Here is a 25,716-nt window from a genome sequence, read left to right as displayed (position 1 = left end):
TTCAGTTGTTTTTAATTATGAAGGAATTTGCTATATCTGTAGCACTATAGATGTAATACTCAACTATTCACTTATATTATTCAAATAATTTCCTTATAGACATAGATTCATATACTACACAAGTTAGTATCTTAATTTTAAAGCAATGTGGTTTTTCTACCCTTAAATTCATAAAATGGCATCCCACACCCCATGTCCCCGATACTTGGCATCACCACCACCTCCTGACAGAGCCATCAGTATGCTGACCTATTTGTTCCAGCCTTTGCACATCTGTGTGATACTGTCTCTGGAAATTCATCCCAGGTCATAAGGGTCTAATTTCTACTTGTGGTCAGCACAGTTTGATATTGCTGCTTTGGGGCTGGTATTACTCAGAGCTCATCTGGGAGATTGTTGCTTACGATACTATCCAACATTTGCAGTCACGTTTTACCACTAGTAAGAGTCAATAGGACTGAGGCAAGTGTTTGCTTCCATATTTTTGCAGTGCTGGGAATGGCACCCAGGGCCTTCTGCCACTAGGCAAGATATTCTACCCCTGAGCTACACCTCTAGCCCCTTGTCTCTTTTTGCCTGATGCCAACTGATACCTTTTACGAGTAGCCAGAATTTATTCTAATTGAGGCAATTTGTCTTCATCAAAAGGTTCCAAATAATTAAGGAAGTATCTCATAACACAAGGAAGAAAGCTTGTAGGGGCTTGAAGAGAAGCAGCTCCCCTTTACCAGTTTTTGGGGACTAAACAATTCAGCTGTTCCCTGGATTCTTCAGCTTTTAAGGATTCTCTTACAGAGCATGGGAACACAGGAGACTGGACCTCTTCAGCTGCCAGAACCAGGAAAGGGGAAGGGAGGGAGTGAATGAAAAGGGAAAAAGTAAAACTGCTCCCAGGACATTCTAGACTTAATTGTAGCCTGAGTTGACATAATATAGAAGATTGGTGTATATGATAAAGGAAGAGGTGGGTTATTTAGGCTCTTGGCTCCCAGTTTGCAGGAAGGCCCCAAAGGGAGCTTCCTTCTTTCCATTCTAGGAACTGATGAAATTATGCTTCACTGAGGGGCTCGAAGTCCAGAGCTCTGTGTCTGTGTTCTGCACAGACAAGGAGAAGCCTTTGGGTCTCTGTCCTGATCCCGTGTATCCAACCTTTTGATTTTGCAGCCCAATATTATCATTTACAAAGTTCACTCTTCAGAATCATGCAATTGAGTCACACACACATACATACATACACACACACACACACACACACACACACACACACACACACAAGCAAAACTAAATCTCATAATGTTTTAAGTAAGTTTATGACCTCTTATTGGACTTAGTTCATAGCTATCAGTTGCATGTGGCTAGTGAACTTCGGATTTGACAGCAAAAGCTCAACGCTTAGGCCTTGGACGAGGTGTCCCCACTCTTAAACCAAGAGTGGCTTCCTGCAAACTTTCCCAAGCTCAGGCTCAAGTCAGAACCAGTGCTTTGAACAGCATTTACTTAATGCCTACTGCAGTGGCTCCTAAACTCTGGGCACACTAAGATCCCCAAGAAGCCCTCAACCTTGATAGTTTCTAGGCACCTTGTACCAGTTAAGTCCCAGCATCAGAAAGTAGAGACTAAGCTTCTGTTCACCAACTTTTCCAAGGTCCTCAGTTAATTTTACTGTGCTGCTGCACAGTTTGGGTACCACTGACCTCAAAGAGAAAGAAGACACATCATAGGAAGCAGAGAGGGGGTAACAGCCCCCAAACAGACAAGATGCTTAAGGGTTCTTTTGAATAAAATGAGAGCTTGTTTTTAGAAAAATGTCTCCTGGTTTTAAATTTTCTCCTTGCTGTCTCCCTGTCTCATTTGAAAGAACTCAGATTGGGTGCCTCTCACCAGCCTGTCACACTGCAGGCCACTGAGGACAATGACGGCAATCAGTCGATACATGGAGCTGACCATCGAGCCCGTGCAGCAGGTGAGTGGTCCTGGATTACATCTGGGTGTCCAGAAGGGTGGGAAGCAGTCCTGGAGGGCTGCCTGGAGGAGGTGCTACTTTATCTACTGTGATCCTCGTAGAGCTCTCCAAAGTTGCAGTGGAGGGAAACTCATGGGAGAAGAAAAAACATTTTCCTACTCTCAGGTACAGTGGCTGGGGACTGAATCAAGCTGGTAAAAGAGAAAGAAACCTCTTAGATACTTATGCTTGGAAGTTCACAAAGAAAGATGAGCTTCAAGGAAATAGCCAGGTAGTTAAGGCTGCTAAACCTAAACTCTCATGCCAAGCACAGAAAAAGGGTTTGGGGCTTGTGGGGTCTGGAGGCAACTGAAAGAAGGGGAGAGAAAGGACGGTATTGTCTTCTTGTGTGTCTGAGTCTCAAGTGACAGACAGACAGCTGCTGTCTTCTGGAAGTAGCTGTCTTCCTGGTGCACAGATGGATGTTTCCTTTGTAAATGTGAATTGCCTGTAGAGAAAGGAAAATGTACATAGTCAGCTGCTTTATGACTTTATTTTCTACTTAATTTTTTTGCATTGTATTTGTTTATCTTACATGGTACTGTGATGCCTAAGGGCGTTTTCATACACGTGTTTACTATATAACTCCGCCCCCCACCCCATGCTCATACTTTACCCATTGCTGAGATAAAATAGCAACTTAAGGAAGATGGCGTTTATTCTGGCTCACAGTTCCAGGGTACAGTCCGTCATGGTAGGGAAGTCATGGTGGCAGGAGCATGAGGCAGCTGGTCACATCGCATTCACACTCAGGAAGCAGAGTGATGACTGCTGGTGCTCAGCTCACTTCCTCCTTCTTCTGCAGTTCGGGACCCCAGCCCATGGAATAGTGTTGCCCCTTTAGGATGGATCTTCCTATCTCAATGAACCTAATCAAGATAATCCCTCACAGATACACCCAGAGGCTTGTCTTCCAGGTGATTCTAGATCATGTTAAGTTGATAATATTAACCATCCCACTCCTCATCCCCCCCACCCTTTGTTCCTCCACCTCCTGTTTGTCTACTTTGTTCCCTTGGACAGTGTCCTAGTTTGCATTTCTGTTGCTGAGATAAAACACTGACCAAAACCAATTTGGGTAGGAAAGGGCTTATTTCAGTTTGCAGTCCGTCATCTAGGAAAGCCAAGGCAGGAACTGAAGCAGACAAAGGACACTGCCTACGGGCTTGCATGCCCCTGGCCTGCTCAGCTCCTTTTCTTACAAAGCCCAAGCACACCTGCCCAGGGATGGCACCACCCACAGAGGACCGGGCCCTCCTCCATCAGCCAGCAATCAAGAAAATGCCCCATCAACATGCCCGCTGGCCAATCTGATGGAGACATTTCCTCATTTGAGAGCCCCTCTTCCCCAGTGTGTCAAGGTGACATCTGAGATTAACTATCACAGTTTTTCTGTGTTCATGTCATCAACATAATACATATATGTAGCTACAGAAAATCTAGAGAAAACATGCAATAATTCATCTTTGAAGCTAGTTTAATTCACTTATTATGATTATCTTAAATTGAATTTCTTTTCCTGCAAATAGCATCATATTATTATTATTAATATTATTATTATTATTTTATGTGTATGAGTGCACTGCCTGCATGTGTGTAAGTACACTGGTGTCGTGCAGTGCCCTCGGAGGTCAGAAGAAGGCGTCAGATCCCCTGGAACTGGAGCTACAGATGGTTGTTAACCACCATGTGGGTTCTAGGAATCGAGCCCGGGTCCTCTAGAGGGGCAGTCAGTGCTCTTAACCATTGAGCCATCTCTCCAGTCATTCTTTATGACTAAAAGAATGCATATGTATATACCACATTTTTCTTATCCATTCCTCTGTTTTTGGATGTCTAGGTTGGGTTCATAACTTAGCTGTTGTGAATAGTGCTACAAGAACATTGATATGCAAGTACATCTGTGACATGTTTACTTGGAATGCTTTGGTAAATATCCGGAAGTGATATAGCTGGGTCATATGGCAGATCTATTTTTAGTTTTATGAGACTCATCCATACTGACTTACAAAGTGGCTAAACTAGTTAGCACTGGTATAGCCAGTGGAGGTGTATGAGGGTTCTCTTTTGTCCACATTCTCACCAGCATTTGTTAACTTGTTTTCCTAATGACTGCCCTTCTGTCTGGGGTGAGATGGAATCTGAATGGAGTTTTAATTAGCATTCCTCTGTTGGCTAGTGAGGTTGAACATTTTTTTATATTTTTCTTGTTTATAGTTTATATTTTATAGACTATTTCATTAGACTATATTGACTGGGCTGTTTTATTTTTTAGTTTTTTTTTAGTTCCTTGTATATTCTAGATCTTAGTATCAGATGTATAGCTAGCAAATATTCTCTCCCATTCTGTAGGCTGTCTCGTCACTTGATTAACTGTTTCCTTTGCTGTACAGAAGCTTTTCAATTTCATGAGGTTCCATTTGTCAACTCCTCAGTGGCTAGAGTCCCACCCAGAAAAAAATACTTGCCTGTAATATATTTGAAGTATTTTCTCTACTTTTTCTTCTAATAGTTTCAGAGTCAAGTTTTACATTAAAGTCTGATCCATTTGGAGTTAATTTCTTTCTTTTCTTCCTTCCTTTCTTTTTTTTTGGTCTTTTTGAGACAGGGTCTCCCTGTAGCCCCAGCTGGTGTGGAACTCGCTATGTAGACCAGGCTAATCTTGAACTCACAGAAATCCACCTGCCTCTGCCTCCCAAGTGCCGGGATTAAAGATGTGTGCCACCATGCCTGGCTAATTTATTTCTTAAATTACATTTATGGATTGATTGAGTGTGTATGTTGGTGTGTGTGAGCATGCATGCCACAGAGCACATGTGGAGGTCAGAACACAACTTTCAGGAGTCTCTTCTCTCCTTCCATCACATGAGTCCCAAGGACTGAACTCAGATCTTCAGGTATTGCTAGAACTGCCTGTGCTTGTTGGGGCATCTTCCCACCTGGAGTTAATTTTTGTGCAGAGTGAGAGATCAGGATCTAATTTCATTCTTCTACATATGGACATCCAGTTTTTTCTAGCACCATTTATTTAAGGGGTTGTTTTCAATGTATAGTTTTGTCAAAACATCAGGTGGTGGACTGGTAAGATGATTCAGTAGGTAAAGGCGCTGCAGCATAAGCTTGATGACCCTAGTTTAGTCCCTGGAACTCATGTAATGTTATAAAGAGAGCACCAACTCTACAGTGTTGTCTGCTGGCCTCACACATGCACCATGGTACATGCACATCCCCCCCATGCACATATTATGCACACACATATATACACATACATAATAATAACATAATTCATATGGTTAAATGCTATGTGCGTTTATATCTGGGTCTTCTGTTCCATTTATGTACATGTCTGTTGTGCCAATACCGTGTTGTTTTTGCTACTGTGGCTCTGCAGTATAATTTAAAATCAGATATGATGGTACCGCCATCATTATTCTTTTTAAAAGCTCAGGATTGCTTTAGTTGTCAATGTCTTTTGTGCTGCCATGTAAATTTTAAGGTTGTGTTTTCTATTTCTGTGAAGAATGGCACTGGAATTTTGATGGAGATTTCATCGAATCTGTAGACTGCTTTTGATAGGATAGTCATTTTTTTTTTTTTTTTTTTTTTTGTCTTTTTGAGACAGGGTCTCCCTGTAGCCCTAGCTGGCCTGGAACTTGCTACGTAGACCAGGCTGGTCTTGACCTCACAGAGATCTACGTGCTTCTGCCTCTCAGGTGCTGGGATTAAAGGCATGTGCCACCATGCCTGGCTAGTATAGTCACAATACTAATTCTTCCAATCTGCAAGCAAAGAAGTTATTTTTGTCTTCTAGGGTCTTCTTCAATTTCTTTCATCATTATTTTAAAGTTTTTATTGTAAAGGGTTTTCATATCTTTTACCTTGAGATTCTGGTGGGTTTTTTGGGGGGAAGGGGGGAGGTAGGCAGTTATAAATGGCATTATTTCCCGATTTCTTTCTCAGAGTGTTGTTGGTATATATGAAGATTACTGATTTTTGTATATAGATTTTGTGTCCTAACATTTTGCTGAAAGCGTCTATCAGCTCTGACAGCTTTCTGGTGGTCTTTGTTTTAAAGGAAGGAATGGTTTATTTTGGCTTGTAGTTCAAGGGGGATCCAGTCGGTCATGGTGGGGAAGGGCTGGTGGCAGGAGCTGAAGGTTGGCTAGTCACATCACCTCATCAATCAGGAAGCAGAGCGCCTGTGATGAGAAGGTCTCTTACATAAAGCATCGTATTGTCTGCAAATAGGGATGCTCTGACTTCCTTTCTTATTTGTATCCTTTTTACTTCCTATTCTCATCTTCCTGCTCCAACTAAGACTGCAAACACTATATTGAATTAAAAAAGGAAAAAATGGGCACCATTGTCATACTCCTGATTTTAGTGAAAAGGATTTGATATTCTCCCATTTAGTATAATGTTGGCTATAGGTTTGTCATAAACATCTTTTATTAGGTTGAACTATGTTCCTTCTATTTCTAATCTCTTCAGAACTTTTATTATGAAAGGATGTTGGATTTTGTCAGAAGTCTTTTCTGCATCTGTTGAGATGATCATGTGATTTCTGCCCTTACGTCCATTTATGTGATGCATTACATTAATTGATTTGGGTATGTTGAACCATTCCCACATCAAGCTAACTTGACCATGGTGAATGACCTTTTTGATGAGATCTTGAATTCGGTTTGCAAGTATTTTACTGAGAATTTTTGCATCTATGTTTACAGGGAGATTAGTCTATAATTTTCTTTTTTGTTGTATCTTTGTCTTGTTTGGCATCAGGCTTTGTGAAAATGATTTGGTAGTGTTCCTATTTGGGTGCTATTTCTTTTCTAAAATTCAGGTAGAATTTAGCACTGAATCCATCTGGGGCCTGGACAGTTGCCCTTTTTTATCCATGGACTCTGCAACCTCAGATTCAACTAAGTACAGACTGAAAATATCTTTTAATTGCTTATGTACTAAAAACGTACAGTCTTTTTTACTTGTGTCCTAAACCTCACAGCATAACAACTGTTGGCAAAGCACTTACACTCATTTGGGTATTTAAGTAATCTAGAGATGTTTGAAACTATATAGGATGATGTGTGTAGGCTTTGTGCAAACCCAGTGCCATCTTGCATAAGTGGCTTGAGTATCCTGGGCTTGGCTATCCATGGGAGTCCTGGAAGCAATCCCCATTACTGAGGGATGATGGTTTTAGGCAGTTATGGGATGGAAAAGCGTTTCTCCTGCTTCTGCTGTTTTTACCTGTCTTCGGTTCAGAATAATCCATATGCCAAAGAGGCATGTTCTGGTCCCTCCCAGAATGCAGTGTGTGTGAAAAATGGAGAGGAGACATGGGTCAAATCAGCACACCATGATATCTGGCTGTCACCCCGAGGACAGTGACAACTGAGGAGGCTTTGGTGAGCTCAAGTTCAGCTGTGCATTTTAGAGCTGTCATTAGGTAGCAGATAGGCAGGGTGAAGTGACAGAAAGCAAGCTGGTCAGCAAGATACAGTCAGGCATCCTGAGAAGAGGTGAGGAGGCCTTGGCCGAAGGCTGGAACAGGAGGAGAAACAGAGAGGGGGTTGGGAGAGTTGGAAAGTAGAGCAGGGGAGGAGGCTGTAGGGTTCTGGCCCGCATTCTGAGTCCTCAAGAGGAAGAGGGTTGGACAAGAAGTGACAAGAAGTTCTCCCCTTCATCCTACCCTTTGACGATTTCTTGACTCAATCAGCAATGACTTCCTGACTGCTGAATCCATAGTCATTTCTGTCTGGCTGAGACACTTGTCCTCTTGTGTCTATGGTTCCCACACTGCTGGTTTCCTGCCACCCTCACACTTGTTCCTCTTGGTTAGCTTGGCATTAGAGTGGGAGGATCTCGTCTCTGTTGGGGAGCACTGTCTCCTCTTGCTGCTCTCTTACAGACCCCAGTCCCATTGCTCACGCCTAGCTCATGTTGACTCCCCAGGCTGTACCTGTTCCTTTCCCCTCAGTTCCATTCCCAGTCAAAATACCTGTGCACAATACCACATGGCACTGTACACACACTTACCATACCCACACAGAGCTAAGGGTTTCCCTGCCCGGATCGGCTTCTCACCCACCTTCTGCATCACAGTTAGTGATGCTCCTGTCCATAGTGGTTCAAGGCCCAAGTTCCTCCCGTCCCCTTGTTCCATCCCTTTCCTATCCAGTCCATTAGCTGGTCCTAAAAATGCTTCCTTTAAAATAGCTCCTGAAACCTATAATGCAGTACTGTGGAAGCTGAGGCAGGAAGATTGCTCCAAGTTAAAGTCAACATGGACTACACAATGAATTCGAGGCCAGCCTGGCAGACATAGTGAAACCTTGTCTTAAACAAAACAAAAGGTGCCTGGGCTACATATCAGGCACCTAGGCCACACAGAGACACTTCTATAAAACAAAACAAAACAAAATCTTAAAGCAAGCAGCTTTCTAATGGCTCCTCTCCAGTGCTACTCTGTCCCACCCCTCCATCTACACCAGAAATTAGTAGGGTTATTTTTTTTTTTTTTTTAGACAAGGTGTCTCTGTAGGACAGGCTGGGCTGAAACTCAGATGCTCCTGCCTCAAGTCACCTGGGTGCTGGGGTCGCAGGTGTGAGCCACCACCTCAGATGGAAAGGCTCTTTACAAGCTTACACCTTATCCTTCCTTTGTTTAAATACTTCTCTGGCTTTCCCTTTCATGCAGAATAAAATCTGAGCTCCTTTTGGAGGCCCCCTGCCTTCCCTGGCTGTGTCTGCACATCTGCCCCCTGCCCTCTGCACTGCTTGACTCTGCTCCTCGGGCCGCAGCCCCCTTCATCTCTCTCAGACTACAACCTAGGTGTCGCCCCCCACAGGCCTCCCCAGCCTCCAGGGAAAAGTGGCTTCCGCTGTTCTGCTCTCTCCCTTTTTTCTTAGCTCTGGGAGTTCTCGGCCAAGCACTTGTCACTGTTTTACTTTTGTGTGCTGCCACTGGCTTGCCTGCATTAGAGGGCTTCCTATCTCCCTCCTAAGGGCGTGGGCTGTCAGTAGAAGTGTGTTTTGACCATATTGCTCAGCTTTGGCTCCTGCCCAGCTGTATAGAGGATGCTGGTGTTCAGAGGACTTTGGGCCTGACAGAACTCTTTGCTGTTCCCTGGATACCGAGTGAGACTCCCTCTATATGTGATGAAGGGAAGTTCAGAGAGAATCAAAGCTTGCAGGTACAGTGAAGAGCCCACTTTAGTCATAAAACCATTCTTCTAACAAGAGGGAAAGAAGAGGAAAGGGAAAAGGGATGGAGAGATGGGGGGAGGTGGAAAGGGGAAGATGGGAGTGATGGCGGTGCAGAGGGCTGGGAAGGAGGGAGGTAAGAAGCCGTCCCAAAAAAGCATAAGGAACTCTGGCAACATCTGGCTAAAGTTTGCGCTAGACAATTTTAAAGTATTTTATTTGTTATTTTTATTTTATGTGTGCGAGTGTATTGCCTGTATGTATGTAAGTGCACTCATGTTTAGCAATGTCAGAAGTCAGAAGAGGGTATCGGATCCCCTGGAACTGGAGTTACAGGCAGTTGTTAGCCACCGTCATGCCTGGGTCCTCTGGGTCCAGTTAAGAGCAGTCAGTGTTCTTAACTGCTAAGCCATCTCTCCAGCTGCCCCCCTTTTAAAAATATTTTATTATTGACATTTTTAAATCATGGAACTTCTGAAAAAGAACTTTCAGAAACTTTGTCTGGGATGGGATCCATGGTATTAGTCACTTATAGAGTGCTTGCTTACTCAGCAGTTGTGTTGATGCCTTGTGCTCCATTCCCTAGCACCACAAAAAAACAAACAAGAAAAAGTAGTGCAAAATTGAGTTCGCATTCACTGACCTCATACCTCAGCATTACATAGATTGTAATGAGGAGTCACTTTCCCTAACTTCTTATTGCACCAAATTTTCCCCTGTAAGACCTGCGTGCAATCTCTGGGATCCCGGTCCTAATGCAGACCAGACCGACAAAACCGACATCATGTATGGGTTTTTGTGTAAAGTTTATAAAGTCTGAAAGAAAGTTACTTACAAAGGCATACACCTATGGGCTCTTTAGATCCACCGCCTCACCGGCGGTCAGTACAAGATAGCGACTTTTCTCAAGGTTCCTCAGCATTTCCCACCCTCCAGCTTTCTCAGCATCAGTCTCCAGACCCTCCCCCTCATGCAACCGAGTTGGTGGGCGGGGGCTGCCTTCCCCTCTGAGTCTCCTGGGGGTTCAGTGCTAGCTCCCTCGGAGGACACACCTACCCAACACATCCCCACTCCCACCCCCCATGAAAAGTGTCCTTTGCCCACATCCTCTCTCAGGCCAGCTAATCATGTCTGTTTCACCAGCTACTGTCTGTCCTGTGTCTACCAGAGGATGAAAGGCCTCTATGAGGCTGGGAGCGACAAGCCCCACTGGCCACTCTCCTTACACCACTACCCTGTTGTTCACTTGCTAAGGACTAACTTTCCAGGCTCTGAGGAAACAAGACAGCCAGGGCTTACCTGGTGCTTATTATGTGCTGGGGTACTGGTTCAAGTTTTTCCATAGATTAATTTTTTTTTTTGGTCTTTTATAAGACTGTCTCCCTGTAGCCCCAGCTGGTCTGAAACTTGCTATGTAGGCCAGGCTGGCCTTGAACTCGAGATCCGCCTGCCTTTGCCTCCCGAGTGCTGGGGTTAAAGGCATGCGCCATCACGACCAGCATAGTTTGAGTCTTTTATCTTCATTGCCAACCTTTGAGGTATTGTTCTTATTTTACAGACAAGGAAACTGACACTGAAGGGTTAAGCAACTCCCCAAGGCCACAGTGCTTGTCAATGATAGAGCCATGCTTCTGGAGGTGTCGAGAAGCCACCCTGTCATTCAAGCTGAACCTAGAGATGGGCCGAGGGGCTGAGGCCATGTGGACAGACAGGTCCATCTTCAATGGGAGTTTATGAAATCTCTTGTTCACCTGTTGACTTGGGTACGGACCGGCCTAGGAGATTTTAGGATTTATCCTGTGGTCTAGGAGCCACCTGCTTCCCCACTCCATCCACAGTTTCCTATTTCAGCTCCCTTCCCACTGGGACGGCAGGGCAGCACCTCACCTGTGTTCCTGAGCTGCTTCCAGAACACTGCCTTTGTTCCTTGGTGGACTTTCTCCACTTGACCATTTGACTCATGTGGAACAGTGTGTTCAGCTCATCGAGGGCTGAGCTCCCTGGTTTGGGATTAGGGCATTTCCATCAGATTCCCTTGTCACCAAGAAGATCACTACCCCTTTTGATAGGTTAGGAAACTGAGACCCAGAGAGGATGAATTTCCTTTTGAAGTGACATGGTTAATTAGTAGAAGATGCCTTTCTAGAAAGTATCAGTTTAGCCTGTGTGGTGGAAAATCCAGAATCTTTCCTCCTTCCCCTCCCTTCTTCCTCCTCCTCCTCTTCCTCTTCCTCCTCCTCGTCCTCCTCCTCCTCCTCCTCCTCCTCTTTTGAGAGTCTCAAGTAACCCACTGTAGCCTGGAACTCACTATATAGCTGAGTATGACCTTGAACTCTTGATCCTACTGCCTCCATCTCCTAAACGCTGGGATTATATCACCTTGCCCTGTTGAAAGCCCGATCCAAAACGGGCATGATGCCCCACACCTTTAATCCCAGCACTCAGAAGGCAGAGGCAGGTGGATCTCTATGAGTTTGAGGCCAGCCTGGTCTACATAGTGAATTCCAGGCCAACCAGGGCCACACAGTGAGAAAAAGAAAGAAAGCCCAGTCCAATGGAACTTCACTATAAGGAAACCCCTCCGCCACATCACCTGAGCTCTGTAGGAGAATAGACAGGTTAGGTAGTTAGATGATTGATGATAGATGGATGATGATAGATAGATGATAGATAGATAGATAGATAGATAGATAGATAGATAGATAGATAGATAGATGGATAGATGGATGAATGGATAGATAGATGATGATAGGTAGATGATAGATAGATGATAGATAGATGATGATAGGTAGATGATAGATAGAAGATAGATAGATAGATAGATAGAGTCACATTTTCCTCCTGTACCTCTAGACTTTTCCACTGTTCTTTCACATGCTGCTAGGGTATGAGTTGGAAAAACCTTGATGGAATATGTTTTTGGCAATGGCTGTCCAGATACAAGTAGACATCCTTTTCAACCTAGAAATTCCAGTTGATCCTCTGAGTACCTCGTAATCTTGGATATCTGGTATAACTTACTGCAGTCAGCATGGATTAGAAAAACAAGATTCAAAAACATCTAACTACCTATCAGTAAGGGGCTGGTTAAATGGGCTGTAGACATTTACAATGCTGCTTACTCCCACCCAACTTCTCACATAGAATTATCTCCAGGGCATATTGATAAGTGAAAATAAAACATGTAAGAGATTGTAGAGTGTGCTAGCCTTTGTTGAGTAGGGAAAGCACATATGAGTGCCCTGGAGTGTGTGTAGAATATCTGGATGCTGACAGAGGCCTGCAGGTACAGGTGGACACTGCACCACACCCCTTTTGTGCTTTGGAACACTGAAGTGCACAGATGCTTTTCATGTTCAAAAGTGAAGTAAACCAAGTATCCCCACCTACCCTTCCTTATACACTTTGCAGGCAGGCTGCAGTGCCACCAGGCTGCCCGGTGATGGACAGACAAGCACTGGAGATGCTGCCCTGCAGGAGCCTCCTTCATACCCTCCCGTTCAGGTCATCCGGGCCCGACTGTCTTCCAGCAGCTCTGAGGAGGTCTCCTCCATCAACTCTGACCTGGAGGTACAGGGCCTGCCTGGTGGGTGGGTGTGTCATTCACCAACACTTGCTGGGGCCTCCTTGAGCTTGAACTGCTTCTATCTAACCCTGCCTTGTTAACCTCGCACCTGCTAATCATGAATGAGGTTCCCACAGTCTGTAAAGGAGCCTCTCAACTGGGAACAAACTGAATGAAGTACTTCCATGGTCACGTGGGTCAGGGGAACACTGACTATTGGGGTCCAGTTTCTGTAGATTAGTTACACGTTCAAGTCCTAGAGAAATAAATGCATGGGTAATAAATGTTATACAGCCCTCAATGTTAAAGCTGGGATTGATGGCTGAGGAGACTGAGGTAGGAGTGTGATGAGTTCAAAGCTGGCCTGGACCCTGTCAGAAAGGTGGGGGCAGGGGGAGGAGAAGGGATGGATGGAAGGAAGAAAAGGTTCAATGTTTTCCAACCCATTTGACCGTAGAAGAGTTTCTTCACGCCAAAGAACAGGAATCTCTGGTGCTGGTGTTAACCTATGCAGGCAGGACCCATGGAAGGAGCCATGCCCAGAACTTTTATACTCTTCCTCGTTTTGTATCTGAACAGAATGCATGTCACAGTTAGGATCCACAAACAGGTGTAGCTCTCAGGTCTGTCCTGTCTCTCTGAGCCCCATATCTGTGGTTCCCAGCCCCATTCGTTGAGGGATAGAAGAGAGCAAGGACAATGTAGAGGTGACCTGTATGTTGGTGAAGGGTGCCCCATGCCTTTTTTGGTGGAGGAAGGACTGTCTGAGTTTGTGTCTTTCTAGCCTTTTGAGTGACTAAATGCTCTTATGAAGTGATAGTGGTAATTGATGTTGAGTTTTAGTTGGGGTTTGGTTTCATTTTTAGTGGCTTTATTTGGCAAAATAATTGTTATCCTTCCTGAGTCTGAAAGTTTGTCAGACTTATACTAGACCCTGAAATCCAAAACGCAGAGCTTCTGAGTGTGGGATAAAGTCCAGATTCTGTAGTGTGATACTCCAGACGTTTCCCAGCCTTCCCAACTTCATGCTGTCCCCTGCACTTCCCTAGCACTTCCCTGATCATGGACACTTCTCTGACAACAGGTCTCTGGACCTTTCTTCCTGGGGTTCCTTTTGACCCCATTTTCGTGGGTCAGAATCTTACCCAGAGTCCTTCTTGCGTGATGCTCATCTTAGAACTAGTTGCTTCTTCCCCTAGTGTCACTTTCTTGCTCACCCTCCACAAGTGGCCATAGCTGGGTGATTGTGGGGAGTGTCACCCTGGTCTTCCTTTATCCTTCACCAGCTGGTGGTTGAGAGCCAAGCTGGAGTTAAAAGAATTACACACCTGTTGGGCGGTATTCCTGGATCCAGTCTGAGAATGTGTACAATACGGAGCAGCCAGGAGCCAGCTGTCTCTGTTGAGGCTGTGGCTACAGGGACTGCAGGGTGAGCCCAGGGAGGAGCAGAGACAGGAAGTTCATCAGGGAGGAGTGGGGGAACAACATTATTCTGTGGAAACAGAGCAGCTTGGGAAACATAGCAAGACCTTACCTCAAATAGTTGGATGGATGGATGGATGGATGGATGATAGAGATAGATAGATGACAATAGAGAGATAGATGATGGATGGATGGATGGATGGATGGATGGATGGTTGGATGGATGGATGGATGATAGAGATAGATAGATGACGATAGAGAGATAGATGATAGATGATAGATAGATGATACATACATACATACATACATACATAGATGATAGATGATAGATAAAACACATGTTTTGGAAAACATAAAGAAGTAAAGAAGAAAATTAAAATCAAGTCGCAGGCCTACTAACCAGTGGTCACCTCCATAGTGTGGTTGGTCATGTTGGTCATGCTTGGCATGTTTCCCTGGCTCTTAGAGCCATATTCCACAAGGATCTTGTTTTGCAACCAGTGGTCACCTCCATAGTGTGGTTGGTCATGTTGGTCATGCTTGGCATTCCCTGGCTCTTAGAGCCATATTCCATAAGGATCTTGTTTTGTTTGTGGCTGAATGGGAGCAGGAAGGTGTCTTTCAGCAGATTGGTGTGTATTAGTCAACTTTTCTGTTGCTGTGATAGAAACACTGACCCGAGCAACTTATAGAAAAAAGAGTTTATTCGAGCTTATGGTTCCAGGGGAATTACAGTCCGTCTTGGTGGGGAGGCATGGCGACAGAGGTGGCTGGAGAGGAGAAGCAGAAGCTAAGCTCTCACATTGTCACATAGGCACAGGAAGTAAGAGCATGACTGGTGATCTAGCAAGGTTTAAGAACTCTCTAAGCCCACCTCCAGTGACGTGCTTCCTCCAGGATAGCCACACCTTCTAAAACCTCCCAAAACAGCGCCACCATCTGGAGACAGAATGTCCAAATATTTGGAGCCTATGGGGGACATTATCATTCAAACAAGCCATCACATTCCACCCCCTGGCCCTCATAGGCTCATGATCATATAAAATGCAAAATGCATTTAGTCCAACTTTAAAAGTCCCCATAGTCTTTATCAGTCTCAATACTATTTAAAAGTCCACAGTCCAGTCTTTTCTGAGACTCATGTAAATATCTTAACTATAAGCCTTTATAAAATCAAAAGACAAATTTTATACTCCCAACATACAGTGGAACCGAATACACGTTACCATTCCAAAAGGGAGGAATGGAGGCATAGTAAGGAAATACCGGACCAAAACAAGACAGAAAACCAGCAGAACAAACACCAAATCCAGTAGCTCCATGTCCAACTTTTGGGACTTTACTTCCAAAGGGCTTAGATGGCTCCACCTCTCTAGCTTTGCTGCGTGCAACACACATCTCTCTCTTCTGCTGGTACCAATTCCTGTATGCAGGTCTTCTTGGCAGATGCCTCACAGCTTTTTCACAGCTCACAGCTTCACACAATGGCCTATCAGGGCCTTCTCTAGGTAGGGGAACCCCTGATGCATGCTGCCTGGCCTCAGCGGCTCTCTGGCTCTCTGAAACTGCGGAGGAAGAACTGATGACCCTTCACTCTTCCATCTTTCATGCCTCTAAAGGTGAACAACACTGCCAAGTTTGACTGCAAGTTTGGGGTGGACTCCAGCCTGCTTTATCCATTTTAGAAGCTTTCCTCTTCAGTGGTCCCCATAGCATTTTCCTTTCACAAGTTGGAGGCTTAACTGGGTGTGGTCTTGCCCTGGAGGCACTCTCTCCATTGTTTAAGTTTGGCTCTCTAGGCCCCTCCTTAATCACTTTAATATCCTTAATCACTTTAATCTCCTTATCAATGGGATCTTCTCCATCACACGCCAGGGCTACAACATTTATCTTCCTAGAGCTCTTTTTCATTTCAAACTGTATTTCTTTCTGCCCTATTTGCTCTCCTTCACTGTAGATCTGCATAATATTCACCATTAATAGCCATGCCACTGTTTCTACATTAGGCTGTCTTGAAATTTCTTCCACCAAAGAAATTAGTCCATTACTTTTCAACTTAGCCTCAGGCAAGCTTTTTGGTCTAGGGCAGACTCCAGCCAGACTCTTTGCCAAAATATCCCAAGTGCTGTTTAAGTCCTTATTTCCCTCTGGAACTACATTGTTCTCAGCACTACTTTCTTCCAGGCCCCTACTAGAATGGCCTGTTAAGTTCTGCTTCCAGCAATCAACCCCTTTTCTAGCCCAACCTTCCAAAGTCTTCCACATTTCTTCAAACCCCACATGGTCGGGTTCTTCACAGCCAACAGCCCACTCTCTGGTACCAATTACTGTATTAGTCACTTTTCTGTTGCTGTGATAGAAACACTGACCCGAGCAACTTATAGAAAGAAGAGTTTATTTGAGCTTATGGTTCCAGGGGAATTACAGGGTGTAACAGTAGACTTCACCTAGCCACCTGGTCAGTCATTCAACAGATGTTTTCTGAGGGTGGACATTTGAATGAAAAATACATGAGGACAAAAGGACAGGCCTGAGTCTGCCCACAGACTGATGGGTACAGTACTTCCTGGCCACAGTGAATCAGATTGCCTGTCACATGCCTTCAGAGCACCCGCCTGAAAAACAGAAGCATGGGGTTCAGCATCAGCCCTCAGAGATCATCACTTCCTGTGTTTTGTGACCTTCTCACTCTCAAGACCACATAATTCACATATGTCACAGCATTCAACTCAGATAGCCAGGGCATCTCTCCACTCTTGGGCTACCAGCCCTTGCCCCCTTGCTCCTCTGCTCTGGATGCTGCTGAGGTGGGCTTCCACCCCTCCCCCACATGCTCTGAACCTGTTCCTGACCACTTGGGCTTCTGCTTGACCCTTTGGAGGGATGGGCATATGCTTCCAGACTCCCACTATCCAGGCCTGAGAGTCATAGACCTTTTTATCATTTCCTAACCATGTTCTTAGGCCCTGTTCTAATTTACTTTCTGTTGCTGTGGTAAATACTACGATCAAAAACAACTCAGGGAGAAAAGGGCATGTTTAGCTTACACTTCCAGATCACAGTTTAACATTGAAGGAAGTCAGAGCAGGAACTCAAGGCAGGGACTGAAGCAGAGACCACTGAAGAATGCTGCTTACTGGCTTGCTCTACCTGGCTTGCTCAGTTACCTTGTTTATACAAGGCCCACCTGCTAGAAATGGCACTACCCATAGTGAGCTGGGCCATCTTACATCAATTAGCAATCAAGAAAAAGCCTCACAGACACAACCACAGACTAATCCGATGGAGGAAATTCCTCAATTGAGGTTTCCTCTTCTCAGGTGACTCTAGTTTATGTAAAGTTGACAAAAAGTAGCCAGCCCAGTATGTGTCAACTTTTGTGAACACTTCCCATGGGGCACTTGGGGAGGTGAAGAAATGAGGGCTGCCTCAATCACATATTGTAGCAGTACTCTGGCTCACCAAGCATTTCTAAATCCATTCATCAGAATTACAGAGTGTACTACTGACTGTGACTGTGTGCATGTCCCATGTAAGGCACTGGCAAGGTCTAGTAAATAATTCACAGATACTATTTATCTTAAACATCCCTGAGACAGAAGTCTGGGGCTGGATGAGTTTAATTAACCAGAAGAAATGTAAGACAAAGGAGTGTAGGTGTGGTGTCACAAAGCTCTAATCCCTGTCATTCCAGGCCAACCTCGGCATAGTGGTTTCTTGTCTCAAAAACAAGAGAAGGGGGGAGAAGGAGGCAGACCTGGAATTTGAACCTAGCGCCCTCTGCTCTAAAACCTGCCTTGTTAGACGCCTCCCTGGAAGAGATGGTACCCAAGAGGATATGCAGAACCATGTTTATTGCCCCATATTTCTACTGTGCATTTGAGGAAAACCGACTCTGCCCAGAGTCTGTCTACTTACCTGTATTCTGCCACAATCCTCAGGGAGTGTCCTGTTCAACATGGGATAAAACATTGGGATCCACAGAAAAACCCAATGATGCAAGATATAGAAAGGGATGGGGGCCAGTCGGACCAAGGGTATAGTGGACACTCCCATGGAGGGAAAACTTAGAGGATTTGTTTTTCCCTTTCTTCAGTGTCCCACCAGCTAGACTGGTCAGGGAAGCAGATGATCATTTTGTGAGCCTGGTTATGAATGACAGCCATGTAGAGAGTCCATTTGCCTGGACTATGTGGATTTCCAAACTGCTTTGGAGGCAGCACACGCCACAGACTATGAATCCACTCATTATTCGCCTGCCACCGATTCAATATGAGGGCAGCCCCATGCCTACAAAGCCATTTGAAAACCTGACCTGAGATTAGAAATAATGACCTTGGGGAAGCAAAGAGGCACATCAAGGTTGAATGTAAAGGAACTTCAATGCAGTAGAGCACTCTTGGGTCCCACTGCACAATGGGGAACCCAGGTGAAAGGTCAATTGCTGGAAGGAGGCAATAAAGACTGGTTACACTGGGTCAGTTCCTAGAACTAAAAATGCTTCTGTCAGGAAAACAGGGTCAAGCTGGCAGTCAAGAGGGTTAGTGTCCTTGCTGGCTGCTGTGCCAATCTCTGAGACCTCACTCCGACTGTGCACACACCTACCCACCATCTCTAGAGCCTTCTAGTCTTGTGGCCCCAAACCCAGGAGCCTTAATCGACCTTGACCAGGGCAGGAACCCCTGGCTGAGCTCCTTGCCTCCTTCATATCTGTCTGTCAGGAACTATAGTACAGGCACCTACTTATACACATACACACATACAGAGAGAGAGAGAGAGAGAGAGAGAGAGAGAGAGAGAACCCTGCCCTGCTCCAGAGCTCCTATTGCTCTTTACTGCATACAGTTCAAGTCCAGTGTGTAGGCTGGTCAAGGCCCTGGATTCAATCCCCAGCAACAACAAAAAATAACAATACAGAAATAGGAAGGATGAGATTTTGAAAAATATAGTATACTATTTTGAAGTTTGAAAGAGACAAAAGGAAACCCACTTAATACAGTCTAGAGAGCTGAAGCTAATATGTCTGTCTGAAAACATGACCCCGTCAAGTCCAGCACCATCTTACTCCTTGGTTCTGGGAAAATCACTTCTCCCCAAATACAGGGGAAGGAGTTGAGCATACTCCTGAGTCTCTGAGAGCACCTTCAGCTTCCACAACCACAGTTTAAGTCTAGTGTGACCTTATTTTTTCAGCGCTTAGCCTCAGCCCAAATTCCTCAGGAATGAAATAGATATTGCCACGTGCCATGTAGTGGGCTGCAGCATGCTTCTCGATTTCAGAAGCATGGGAAGGTATGCTTTTAGAATTGAAACACCATGTGCTATGACTCAAAGATGACAGAATCATGGACCTGAAGATAACTCAAGAATGCATGGAGCTGGGCTGGAGAGATGGCTTAGCAGTTAATAGCACTGGCTTCACTTGCAGAGGACCCAGGTTCAGTTCCTAGTACTCACATGGCAACTAACAACCATCTGTAACTCCAGTTCCAGGGGATTCAATGCCTTCTTCCGACCTCTTTGGGTATTGCATGCACAGGTGCACTTACATACATGTAGGTATAACACTCATAAACATAAAATAAAAATAAATAAATAAAGGGACTGGAGAGATGGCTCAGCAATTAAGAGCACTGGCTGAGCCATCTCTCCAGTCTCTTTATTTATTTATTGAATCTAGGGGACCTAGATTCAATTCCCAGCATCCACATGGCAGCTAATGACTGTCCATAACTCCAGTTCTCGTTCCTCCTCTTCTGGCCTCTGTGGACTTTGCACAACACAGGTGCACTTACATACATGCAGGCAAAGCACTCATACACATAAAGAAATGGATTAAATAAATAAATAAATAAATACTTTTAAAAAAAGAATGCATGGAACTAGATGTAGTCCCAGTTCCTGAGAAGCTCAGGCCAGGAGGATCACTTGATCTCAAGAGTTGGAGGCTAGCTTAGATGACACATAAAGACCCTGTCCCAAAAGAAAAAAAATGTAGAAATGCTTATTGCATATAAAGGGGGAAACAGTATTTGACCAATTTGACCTTATTGTATATACATAATGTCATATATACATAAGCCATAATTATACATATAGCATAATTATGATAATTGTATGTTTCTCAGAAGACTGTTCATGGAGGAATTCTTCTAGAGACAGAATTATGGGACTTTTTCGTGTGTTTTTGCGCTATATCTCACGTAGCCCAGGATGGATTCAGACTCAACATGTAGCTGAGGGTGACCTTAAAAACCCACCCCCCAAGTGCTGAGATTCTAGGTATCTGCCACCATGGCCAGCTGGAACACTGTTTTTTGAAAATTTTTCTCTAATGAGTATTTTTTTCTTTTTTTTTTTTTTTTTTTTTTTTGGTCTGTTTGGGACAGGGTCTCCCTATAGCCCCAGCTGGCCTGGAACTTGCTATTGAGACCAGGCTGGCCTTGAACTCACAGAGATCCTCCTGCCTCCACCTCCCTAGTGCTGGGATTAAAGGCATGTGCCACCATGCCTGGCTGAGTATTTTTTTCTATATTTGCTCTTGAAAGAGAAAAGACTAAAACATTTATTTATTGTTAGTTGTATTTTCAGTTAGAGACCTCTATTACAAAGATTTGGGCTAACTGGGCGTCATAGGACACTGTCAGTATTAGCATAAAACAGTAATTTAAGAGCCAGGTATGGTGGTGCAGAGGCAGGAGGTCTGCCAGTTTGAGGTTAGCTTGAGGGACTTAGAAAGACTAAAACATAATTTTTAAGAACCCTAACGACTCTTTCCACCAGAGGGCAGTCTTCTTAAATTTTATATTGTCCCTGATGCTGACGGTTTGAAGAGGAACTTTTCAGGGTTTCATTTCAATCCAGCTGGGAGACTCGAGCCTACTTATTTATTTGCTTGGCTTTAAATAAATTTTTCATTTTGGAATAATTTTAGATGTAAGAAAATTAACAAAATTAGTACAGAGTTCTTGCTTGCCCTTTGCCTAGCTCCCTCTGTTTGGCCTTATGTAACCAACCATGATACATTTAGCAAAACTAAGAAATGAACACTGGCAGATTTCTATGAGCTAAACGACAGGCTCTTTTTGGATTGCAGTAGTCTTTCCGCAGTGTTCTTTTCTGTTCTGGGATACAGTCCAGGACAGCGTACTGCACTCAGTAGCATTTCTTAAAGAACAAATGCACACTGACTGTAATAACCACAAATTACCGCTTGCATTCTGCGTAGATATCTATATTTTCTAAGGAAAAGTGAAGGTTAGCACCTTTTAGTTTAACTTCTCTTCTTTCTGCCGGGACAATTTTACATTACTAAGCTTTCCCAACCCTTACTGTATACCATCTAATTTCTAATTTTTTTATAAGAATGTGTGGAACCATAATTTTAGTAATTTGTTATCTCTTTTCATTAATTTTCCCCATTTATGTTCCTCCAGAAGATTATTATTAAAGATCCACGTTCACGTGGCTCTTCAATGTTCTTACTTGGAGAACCATTGCTGGCTTGCAGTGTTTCTGATCCATACCATCACTTTCCTTCTGAATAGTTTCCTCACCTCTTTGAGAGGCCAGAAGGGAGAATTAGGAGGCAAATATGAGAAAGAAGCAATGATATACATGTTGCTAACTATGAACAAAACAAAGCAAAAGGTGAATGCTAGCCAAGCATAGTAGGACACGCCTGTAACCCCAGCACTTGGGAGGCTGAGGCAGGAGAACGACAAGTTTCAGGCTAGCCTCATCTACATAGTAAGAGCCTGTCTCAATTTTTTATTTTATTTTTTTTAGATGGGGTCTCCTGTAGTCCCAGCAGGCCCAGAACTCACCATCTAGACCAGGCTGGCCTCAATCTCACAGAGATCCACCTGCTTCTGCCTGCCAAGTGGTGGAATTGAAGGTGCGTACCACCACATTTGGCTCAAAAATTATTTTAATTAATTAATTAAAATAAAAAGATACATGCTAGCAGGGGGCATAGCTCTGGTAGAACTAATGCTCAGGCCAGGTTTGGTGGATCATGTCTAAAATTTCAGGTCTTGGGAGGCTGAGGCAGGAGGACTGCTACAAGTTCAAGGCCAGCCTGAGCTACAATATGAGACCTTATCTCATAAAGTAAAAAATAGGGGCTGGAGAGATGACTCAGCGGTTAAGAGCACTGGCTGCTCTTGCAGAGAACCCGGATTCGGTTCCTAGCACCCACATGGTGGCTAACAACCATCATAAGCATAACTCCAGTTCTAGGGTATCTGACACCCTCCCCTGGCCTCTTGCATACAAGTGTTACACTTATATACATGTAGACAAAACACTCATGTACAAAAGATAAAAATAAATATTTTTAAAGTAAAACTATAGGGGCTGGAAAGATGACTCAGCAGTTAAGAGTGCTGGCTGCTCTGGCAGAGGACCTAGGTTCAGTTCCCAGACCCACATGGCTGCTAAATAACCCATCTATAGCTCCAGTTCCAGGGGATCCAATGCCCTCTTCTGACCTCCATGGGCACTGTATACACAGGTGCTCTTACATGTACGCCAAACACTCATGCACATAAAATAAAAATAAAAAAGAATTTTTAAAGGTTTTTATTTTATTTTTATGTGTATTCGTGTATTACCTGCATGTAGGTAAGTGCACCTGTGTCCTGCAATGCCCTCGGAGGACAGAAGAGGCTGTCGGATCCCCTGAAACTGGAGTTACAGACAGCCTGTTAGTTGCCATGTGGGTGCTGGGATTCGAACCCAGGTCTTCTGCAAGAACAGCCAGTGTTCTTAACTGCTAAGCCATCTCTCCAGCCCCCAGAAAGAATTTTTTAAGAGGTATAGTGACACACACCTTTAATCCTCACACTTAGAAGGCAGAGACAGGCAGATCTCTGTGAGATCAATGCCAGCCTGGTCTACATAGCAAATTCTGAGCCAGCTGGGGCTACAGGGAAACTCTGTTTCAAAGAGACCAATGAATGAATGACTAAATAAACAAATAAATAAATAAAAATATAAATAAATAAATCTCGGGCTTAGCATGCATGAGGCTAAGCGTTTTATCCCAAGTACTTCTTCCCCACAAAACAAGATGAATGTTAAGGCATCTGCACTGAAGTTAGCTTGGATGACACAGAGATTTTATTAGGTATAACCATGTCATTAGGCTTAAGATATATCTATGAAAACATTCTGAAGTATTTACAAAGGAGATGATGATTTACTTCAAAATGCCAAATGAGAAAACTGGGGAGCAGGATGTATCCTTTGCTGTTTGTAATTTTACTTTTGCGTGTGAATGAAAATCCTAAATTAAAATATTTAAAATGAACATTTAAAAGAGTTGAACAAGGGGCTGGAGAGTTGGCTCAGCAGTTAAGAGCACTGGCTGCTCTTGCAGACCTGGGTTTGATTCCCAGCATCCACAAGGCAGCTAACAGCCATCTGTAACTCCAGTTCCAGTGGATCTACTCCCTCTTCTGACCTCTGCAGGCATTGCATGACATGGGCGCACTTACATACATGCAGGCTTTACACTCATATGCATAAAATAAAAATAATAAATTAGTGGCTGGAGAGATGGCTCAGCGGTTAAGAACACTGACTGTTCTTGCAGAAGACCCGGGTTTGAATCCCAGCACCCACATGGCAGCTAACAACTGTCTGTAACTCCAGTTCCAGGGAATCTGACAGCCTCTTCTGACCTCTGCAGGCATTGCATGACATGGGCGCACTTACATACATGCAGGCTTTACACTCATATGCATAAAATAAAAATAATAAATAAAATATTTTAAGAATAAAATAAGAGTTGAACAAACCCAATATGACAGCACACATTGGTAATCCCAGCACTCAAGAGGTGAAGGGAGGAGGCTCAAGGCCAGCCTCAGTTACAGAGTGAGTTTAAGGCCAGGCTTAGCTACATGAGACCTTTTCTCAAAAAAAAAAAAAAAAAAAAAAAATCAATGAAAGGTCTGAACAGGCCAGGTTTTGTTTTCTTGTGCAAATAACCTTAAATCCTATAAATAGTTCAAACTGGCATCTAGCCAGGTTAATAGACACCCACGGATAACCTAAAAGCCCTCTGTATATGCCTAATTCTTCTGTCAGAAATCATGTCTCCCAGACACAGCATGAAGTGCTGGAGGATCGCAGGCAGACAGTGGTGCTCGCCCTCCACGAACCTGAATCAGGCATGCTTGAGGCTTGGAGAGGAACCAACCATGCAGCAAATGCTGAGTAAAAATGACTCTTGGCTACTGGCAAACGTCTTGTATTTCAAGGTGGAGATTTCATTTGTATCACTTTCTTAATTTTGTGGGTTTGCATTGAATCAGCTCAGCCATGTAGTTAATAAATGGGAGATTTACTGTTATTATTGTTACTACTACTACCCCTAATTTCTAATCAGGGTAATTTTTTTTCTTGGTCTTTTTTGAAACAGGGTTTCCCTGTAGCCCCAGCTGGACTGGAGTCACTGTGGAGACCAGGCTGGCCTCGAACTCACAGAGATCTGCCTGCCTCTGCCTCCCAAGTGCTGGGACTAAAGGCATGTGCCACCATGCCTGGCTCTTAATCAGAGTAATTTTTATTTTATTTTGTCTTTTTTGAGACAGGGTGTCCCTGTAGTCCCAGCTGTCCTGGAACTCACTATTTATTATTTTTATTTTATGTGTCTAAGTGTATTTCTTGCATGTGTGTTAGTGTACCCATGTCATGCAATGCCCAAGGAGGTCAGAAGAAGGTGTTGGATTCCCCTGAACTGGAGTTACAGATGATTGTTAGCCACCATGTGGGTGCTGGCAAGAGCCAGTGATCTTCACTGCTGAGGCATCTCTCCAGCCCCTCGTGATTATTTTCTGTTCATTTAACCAAATTACCAAATTAACTACTCTGCTAGTAGCTACTGCTTCTCTGCTTGCTGGAATCAGTTGTCTGTTTGTCCCCAACCATCCTAGGGTCTGTCTCCTGGCTCATTGAGCAGATGGGCTGGTGCTAAGCTCTGCTCTGTGACAGTGGAAAATCTACCCAACACTTTCTCTGTCTCTCCTTTTCTCCTACAGCAGAAGTATTGGGAGGCCCTAAACTCGGAGCAGGTATGGACAATTGTGCTGTCTCTGCTGGCAAAGACTTCCATAGATTTTTTCATTTCTGCTTTTATTAGACCCCTTTGGATTATAGACATGACAATTCTCTTAGATAAAAATAAATAAAGGAATGCAGGCTTGAGATGTAGTTTGGTGGTAGAATGCTTCTCCTACAGCAGAAGTATTGGGAGGCCCTAAACTCGGAGCAGGTATGGACAATTGTGCTGTCTCTGCTGGCAAAGACTTCCATAGATTTTTTCATTTCTGCTTTTATTAGACCCCTTTGGATTATAGACATGACAATTCTCTTAGATAAAAATAAATAAAGGAATGCAGGCTTGAGATGTAGTTTGGTGGTAGAATGCTTGCCTAGCATGTACAAGGTTCTATTCCCAGCACCTCAGAAAAAAAAAAAAGGGAGGGCACTTTTCTAGCTGAGCCATCTCTCT

General features: G+C 44.0%; 1 protein-coding gene across 9 annotated transcripts in view; it reads left to right on the top strand.

Annotated features, from left to right (window-relative positions):
• Tmem44 (transmembrane protein 44) overlaps positions 1 to 25,716 on the top strand; it is a 43,352-nt gene that overhangs the window by 10,879 nt on the left and 6,757 nt on the right. For 3 of the 9 annotated variants that reach the window (XM_029566394.1, XM_029566398.1, XM_008839037.3), the window contains exons 8-10: positions 1,859 to 1,963; positions 12,620 to 12,778; positions 25,244 to 25,276. In XM_029566394.1, the coding sequence (XP_029422254.1) occupies positions 1,859 to 1,963; positions 12,620 to 12,778; positions 25,244 to 25,276 (297 nt within the window). Of the gene's footprint in view, positions 1 to 1,858; positions 1,964 to 10,766; positions 10,939 to 12,619; positions 12,779 to 25,243; positions 25,277 to 25,443; positions 25,477 to 25,716 lie in introns of those variants that run through there. The other 6 variants (XM_029566396.1, XM_017799624.2, XM_029566397.1 and 3 more) reach the window with 4 other exon arrangements.

This window comes from Nannospalax galili, unplaced genomic scaffold, assembly GCF_000622305.1.
Source record: "Nannospalax galili isolate Female #2095 unplaced genomic scaffold, S.galili_v1.0 scaffold599, whole genome shotgun sequence".
Taxonomy (NCBI): domain Eukaryota; kingdom Metazoa; phylum Chordata; class Mammalia; order Rodentia; family Spalacidae; genus Nannospalax; species Nannospalax galili.
Note: the sequence above shows the minus strand (reverse complement) of the source record. Positions and strands in the feature narration are given on the sequence as shown.